The 7,279-nt window shown below is 36.8% G+C and overlaps 1 protein-coding gene across 1 annotated transcript; it reads left to right on the top strand.

The window, feature by feature from the left end:
• Positions 1–97: 97 nt before the first annotated feature.
• On the top strand, positions 98–6,750 carry mlx (MAX dimerization protein MLX). The gene is made up of 8 exons (XM_041816724.1): positions 98–184; positions 1,951–1,987; positions 2,119–2,208; positions 2,833–2,942; positions 3,054–3,156; positions 5,046–5,145; positions 5,431–5,632; positions 5,734–6,750. Exons 1-8 carry the CDS (start codon positions 158–160, stop codon positions 5,788–5,790), a joined length of 726 nt encoding a protein of 241 aa, XP_041672658.1. The 5' UTR covers positions 98–157; the 3' UTR covers positions 5,791–6,750.
• The last annotated feature ends 529 nt before the right edge of the window (positions 6,751–7,279 follow it).

Below are 7,279 nucleotides of genomic sequence, written 5' to 3'. Positions count from 1 at the left end.
CTGTATCTGAATACAGAGCGGTCTGTGACTGGTCCTTTAGCTAATTTGTGTATTAGAACGAAAGGATTTTATTTTCTACATCCTTTCGAATGAGAACATGGGATTAACGGGAAGCACGCGAAGACAGCAGCGGTAGTAGATATTTTGTTATGCCAAAATGACGGACCCAGAAGATCACTGGAAAGTAAGTGATTAGTTTTAACTAACTTCATCTCGTTTAGCTATCTTAAGCATCTGTATAACAGTAACAAGGGAAAGGCGTAGATGTGTCGAAAAGTTCAAGTTTTTGCTGACATTTATTTGGAGTATTAGCTTTGTTAGCTCGATAGCTAACATTAACTCGGTGGTGTTTGCTAAAGTCAGAAGCTAACGCTGTTAGCTCTGGTAAGCAAATAAAACATCCGGGAAGGAAGTGCCTAGAATAGATCTACTTCAATCTAACATTTCTGTTTTTTCTTTTCCTTCCGGGTGTTTTATCCGTGAAGGTGCTAATTTGCCACAGAGGGTGTCAGAACAATGTAGTACATCTGTATGTCATAAACCTGCAAATCTATTGTTATTCACAGACACATTAATGTGATTTAATCTGTTTACTCAAACTACGATCATTAGAAAATGTAAACAGTTTTAGGAGTGACTGTCCGCGTCCCTTTTTTGGAGGCATTGAACAAAGCTTTCCTCTAGCCTGTAAATTATTATTATGTATGTGTCCTCGATAAAATACTTGGTATGGTAGCAGTTGCCTTGTTGATTAACTGGTATTTGGCCTGTACAATCACTGGGGTGACATTGGCCCCATTGGGGCTGTTGTGTTTTCATCCTGAGACCTGAACTTTTATGTAGAAGACATTTTTAGTTCCTGCCACATATTAGGGACAAGTGGGACCTGGAAAGTATAAAACCCAAGCCCTACCCTAAAACAGGAGTCTGACCAAACTGATATGTGCATGAGGATAATAGACCTTAGATCTTAATGCACAATGCAAAACAAAATATTTCTTTGCTTGTGGGAAGTCAATTTTTTAAACAATATGGTTTATTGAGGTCTTAGAAGATGTCCTTTAAAATTATTGGTTTCCAAAACATAAAAATCCCTTAAAAATTCCCAAGACATAACCAAAAATTTCTGTAAATCCCTGCGTACGGATTGAATAATATTCTTTTCTCCCAAAAGTTTTCATGAAAATTCCTTAAATTTTTCAAGCAAGTTCCCCAAAATGTTAAAATATATTCCACCCCAAAATTTACCATTAAAATTCATGAAAATTAATGAAGAAATTTCTCCAAAATCCATGGACAATTATGAAAAGTATCTAAACAAAATTTCCTAAACACCTAAAAGAAAATCTGAAAAATTTCCATAAATTTTCAGGAAAAATGAATACATTTTCCCAACATTTACAATTAAAGTCCCCCAAAAATCATGAAAATCCAGAAAATATTAAACAAATTCCCTCAATTTTCCAAGCAGATTACGTAAACTTCTACTGAAATTTTAGACAGTTATCCTAAAAATTATAATGTAATTTACTTTTGTGTTGTATGAAAGCCAAAATGTAATGTGTTCAAACGTACATGCAGGGTGTCAGGAGGATGTTTCAAACTCCAAATAGGCAGCCATTGATGAAGGTCTTATTTTGGCGTTCTCTTTCACGTGCCTACTTCAATAACTCAACTATCCAATAAGACTTCGAAAACTACAAATTAAAGTGCCTTTTGTGGTGTGGTGCCCTACATTTAACAGTGGATCTGTGATTCATGTACTTATTTGTTACAGCTCGTGCTGGACTATTCAGGACAATGCTCAGTGGGGGCTTATACTGTCTATCACAGAGACTAGCTATTTGTCTATTATTATTTTGTTAGGCAGCACAATTTTCCCATCATTACCATAGCTCCTAAGTCTCTATTTTCTCCTTTTTCCATCTTCTGTTGGCAATGGCTCGGCAGACAGACGGTGCTTTCAGCGACAGTGGCTTTGATCATAGTAAGTATCCTGTCAGTTAATTTACGCTTGTTTTCACTTTAATTTGACAGTTATTTGTCTATGTTATTGTGAAGTCTGTTTTCAGTGTTGTTGGAGATGTGATGATGTGTTTCTGCTGTCTTGCTCTGCAGGTTTCTTTTCAGAAACTACTAGAAAAGGTTCAGTTGTGTCAAGGGCAAACAGCATTGGATCAACAAGTGCCTCCTCAGTACCAAATACAGGTAATTGTTTGTATCTTAAGACAGAATTAATTATACATTAAGATTTAATGTGACTGTTTGACTTGTTGGCTTTGTATGACTTGTAGTCTATCATTTGGTTATATTTTATTCTCTTATTTCAGACTTACAAGATTATTATCTCCTATTGATATTTAATATTTCAAGCAAACTCACTGTTAAATAAAAAAAATGCCAATTTTATTTTATGTTCCTTCTTTATTATTAAAGCTTTCCACGTACTTGAGGATAGTGAGCAAAACTTGTCCACTTTTACTTGGAATCTTTCATTTTTATGTTAAATCCTGTTGACAAAGAACTGTCATTGTGTGTTTAATTCAACAATGTGTTGAATTAACAGTGTTAATTTTGGCAGCTATTTTGAAATTTGGTCTAACTTTTAGTCTTTAATACCTTTTAGCTTTAGTTATTTTGGCAAATCAATTAATTCAACTCCTGATTTGGAAACAGAAGCACCAAGAAGTCCAGTAGCTCTGTCTGACCAAGCAACATTTTTAAATCTTTATTCTGTTTGAGGACAACTGTCAAGTTAATTTTGCGCCACAGCTGCTTATCTTAGTCACTGTCAGACACATTATTGTGACTATTTTTCTCTTTTATAAACAGATGATGAAGACAGTGACTACAGACAGGAGACGTCATATAAGGACTCTTATAAAGATAGGCGGAGGCAAGCACACACACAGGCTGAGCAGAAGCGCAGGGATGCTATCAAGGTAAGCTTCATTAGACTAATGTTACATGTATTTAAATAAGATGCAGGTTTCTGTGACTTTGTGAATTTATAGGGTCTGTTTCAGTGACTTTCCTTTCCTACTAAACTTTAGAAAGGCTATGAAGACCTCCAATCCATAGTGCCCACCTGCCAGCAGCAGTCTGAATTTGCAGTGGGTGCACAGAAGATCAGCAAGGCGACTGTGCTGCAGAAAAGTAAGATATGATTCTTTTTATCTAATTAGATAAACACTTTGTAGATCACCATTGAAGGAGATCTAATTGGAATCGTAGTCACTAAAGAGCTTGGCATGATAATGTTTATGTCAGAGCAGGGTAGCTCAAAAAGCATGTAGATTTTTATTACTGGAGAGGCGTTGAGAGTGAAAATCAGCATTGATACTGATACTTAAAATAACAATCAGCCACTTTCAAAGTTTTATCATTACATCTGTTGGAGTAACACTCCCAAAAGGCATATATTTTTTTTGGCTCAATTAAAGAAACATTTATCTGAATCATAAGTTAGGTAGACTTTTTCTCCAGCTTTAAATTAATGTGAAACAACAGATACACAACAGGTGTTGATACCAGTTTGTGCCATATTATGTAACGGGCAGATACCGATGTTAGACTGATACCTGTGCATTCCCAGGTATTACCTCAAAGCTTTCGAATGTTATCCAGTGTCTTTTTTAATTGGTTGAGCATAAGAGAATGCTGACATTATTTTACTTTGTACACAGAAAAAAAAAATATTTCACCAAAGCCACCAGGGCCAAGCTCCTGATGCTAATAGTCAGTTAGATCTCCTTTTTACTTTTATGTTGAAGTTTTCAACAAGTCTCAGACACGTTTTCTGAGCCCACTCTTCTTTAACATCTCTCAAGTTCTCCACATTTGATGGTCTTCTTTCTTCTTCTTGGTCTTCAGAGATTTTTGGTGGGATTCCAGTCAGGGCTTTGTGCAAGTCAGTCAATAAGGTTCACCTTGGTCTTCTGGAGCCACATATGTTTTGGGTCGTTGTTGTGTTGGAAGACAAAGCGATGACCCAGACCCAGTTTTGCAGCTGACCTCTTGAGGTTTTCATTCAGAATCTTCACATTTCTTTCTTTCTTCATGATCCCGTCCTCCTTTTATGAGATTCCCAGTTCCAGACACACTGAAGCATCCCTACAGCATAATACTCCCACTGCCGTGTTTCACTGTGTTCTTTGGGTTATAAATATAAGTAATGTCTTTATGGCCAAAGAGCTCTAGTTTGATCTCATCTGGCCTCATCTTCCAGTTTGCATAATTTTCCTCCAGGTTGTCCTCAGCATACTTCAGTTTGGCTTGAAGGTGTCCCTTCTGCAGAAGTTGAATTTTTTGGTCTGCAACCTCCCGGTCCATTCCTGTACAGGGCCCAAGTGATTGTCTTCTTACAATCCCCGACTTGGCTGAAAACAGGAGTCATTCTCTAGTGTCTTCTGGGGTCTTTAGAGAAATCTCTCAGTAGTTTTCTTAACCTGAGTCTTTGAAATCTTTCTCCTTCTTCCTCTGCCAAGTTTATTCTGTACTGTGAGGCTCTATTTGAATTTGTTGAAGGTACTTTTTACTTCAGTTCTTGGCACTTGGAAACGCTATGATAACTTTGTAAATCCTTCTCCTGCTTTGTGAGCATCAACTATTCTTTTCTTAAGTCTAAACTGTTTTGTTTTTTTTTTGTTTTTTTTGCATGCTTTCTCGGTGACAGCTCAAACCCTCACTGAAGTTTTTATACTGTGTGTAAATTGGACATTAATTCTCAGTTAAGCTTGATTTTACAAAGTTTACAGAGTTAAATCACATCATTGCACAGCAGTGGTTGGTAATATGGCTCAACAAAAAAAGGTCAGATTTAAAGGGGGGTAATAATTCAAACCCCGGTAGTCTTTGTGAAATGATTTAGTTTCTGTGTGCAAAGTAAAAAATGTAAGCATCTAAAATAAAACTAGGATGTTTTGAAAAGCTGTGTTAAAATTCCATGCTATGTGTAACAGTGGTAGGGAGATACTTAAAAAAAGCATCCTCATCTGTATATAGAGTAAAAGAATCCCTAACTGATAGCTTTTCCTTTTTCGCAGCTATCGACTACATCCATTTTCTTCATAAAGAAAAGAAAAAGCAAGAGGAGGAAGTAACTCTGCTAAGGAAAGAAGTGATGGCGCTGAAGATCATGAAAACGTGAGATTCAACTTTATTCATTCCTTATTCATGTACAAACGAAGACTTCTTGACTTGATCTGCATCTAGAGAAGGATAACCATAATCAGATTTGATAAGAAATGCAGATGTCTTTCTAGATAGAAATGCTTTACCTGCAACCTTTAAGTATACAGTATGTTTACTATCAAATTTTACAATTAAAAAATGACACCAAGTGTACTGAAAAGTAACTTTTTATGTCCTGAAAGTAACAAAGTGCTGCTCTTAATGCTCTAATTGTTCACTAATGTCTTCCCTTTAAAGGAACTATGAGCATATAGTGAAGGCCCACCAGAACAACCCACAGCAAGGGGAGGATCAGGTGTCTGACCAAGTCAAGTTCAACATTTTTCAGAGCATCATGGACTCCCTCTTTCAGTCATTTAGTAATTCTGTGTCAGTGAGCAGCTTTCAAGAACTCTCTGCCTGTGTTTTCAGCTGGATCGAGGAGCACTGTAAGCCACAGGTGAGGAATGTTTTTACTGTTTTTATACAGCAGATCTGGCACCATAGAAACAGCTAGTTCAGTTTATGTTACTAAGAGTTTGTCCTTCTGCTCTTTCCTAGACGCTGAGAGAGTTCGTTGTTGGTGTGCTCCGGCAGCTCAATGGTCAGCTGTATTGATTGGGTGTACGTCTGGGCTGAACTCCTAAATATTGACTTTCAGCTTGCTTTTGCCTCTCAGGGTGGAGTAAAAACTCCAGTCAGCACAGTATTTACATTCACTTTATCTCATCAGTGACTTTGGGGTGCGATTGGATGACCTCAACCCACACTACAGGAAGAGATGAGCATTTGCCTGTTGTAGCAGTTTCTTACAGGAATTTGTTCCATTTTAACATTAGCTCTAATTTATTGGATTTTCCATACATGCTATGGGGTCTAAATTAGCCTATCCACACTATTCAGAGAACCCTGGCAACTCTAACTTGAGTCAGACTTCTAATGTTTTCCTGCAGTAACTTACCTCTCATAAGATTTAAGGGTGAGACTTCTCCTTGCAAGACTTGTTTTTAGACAATCACCTAGACCTCAGAATCAGTATACATACACTCTAGGTTTAAAATTGTTCTGTTAGAGACAGAATTTGTGAATTTTGATGACAGCATGATTGAAGCTTTTTATTTTGTTAAACTTTTAAAATCGCTGTCAGTTCATTCCAAACAGTGCATTATTTGTGTTTTGATGTGAATTTATCATCGCTGTACTCTCCACCAGTCACTGGTTCCATTTGACGACATGTGATCAGCAAAGACTTACAACTGCTGTACTTAAGGTCTTTACATGTAAATTTTCAAAATGTTAGAAAGCAATTGTTATGACTTTGATTTTGTATTTGAGCATGTACAGTCTAGTCATACACTTGAAAAGTATTTGAGATTTTAACAAGATATTTTTGGTTCCCGTCTTATTACTTAGAGCAATGGTTCCCAACCTTTTTTCCCTAGGGACCCCCTACTCATTTCTAAGAAAAGCTAAGCCCTCCAGGTCTCACTTGGAAACATTAACACCAATTTTAATCATTTCATTTGACTGAGTCCCAACATAATGAGCCTACTTCATCAATAAACTCTTGCCAAAAGATTTATGTATGAACTAGCTATTATTTCGACAGTATATTAGAGCCCCTCAAAAACATTAGGGTCTGTTAATTTTCAAGAAAAACTAACATTTTTTTTCTTCAAGAGTCATAAATTTACTTTAATCAAAACGTTGAATTTTTTAGATTATATCATATGGAAATAAAATCTTACCAGATAAGTCAGATCCTTGCACAAGTCCTGTAGCTGAGCGCCTTATCAAATTATCCTTTTACAGGACCTGAGCAATAGAGAAATACAATATATTGCCAAAAGTATTCGCTCAACTGCCTTTGCTCGCATATGAACTTAAGTGACATCCCATTCTTAATCCATAGGGTTTAATATGTCGTCGGTCCACCTTTTCCAGCTATAACAGCTTCAACTCTTCTAGGAAGGCTTTCCACAAGGTTTAGGAGTGTGTTTATGGGAATTTTTGACCATTCTTCCAGAAGCGCATTTGTGAGGTCACACACTGATGTTGGACAAGAAGGCCTGACCCTCAGTCTAAGCTTTATCCCAAAGGTGTTCTT

Source organism: Cheilinus undulatus, linkage group 21 (genome assembly GCF_018320785.1).
Source record: "Cheilinus undulatus linkage group 21, ASM1832078v1, whole genome shotgun sequence".
Classification (NCBI taxonomy): Eukaryota; Metazoa; Chordata; class Actinopteri; order Labriformes; family Labridae; genus Cheilinus; species Cheilinus undulatus.
Note: the sequence above shows the minus strand (reverse complement) of the source record. Positions and strands in the feature narration are given on the sequence as shown.

Excerpts from the sequence above, each read along its gene's own strand:
- mlx (XM_041816724.1), top strand. The coding sequence starts at position 158 with ATGACGGACCCAGAAGATCACTGGAAA. Across the intron at positions 2,943-3,053 it reads AGCGCAGGGATGCTATCAAG|AAAGGCTATGAAGACCTCCA; the intron begins GTAAGCTTCATT and ends ACTAAACTTTAG. Across the intron at positions 5,146-5,430 it reads GCGCTGAAGATCATGAAAAC|GAACTATGAGCATATAGTGA; the intron begins GTGAGATTCAAC and ends TTCCCTTTAAAG.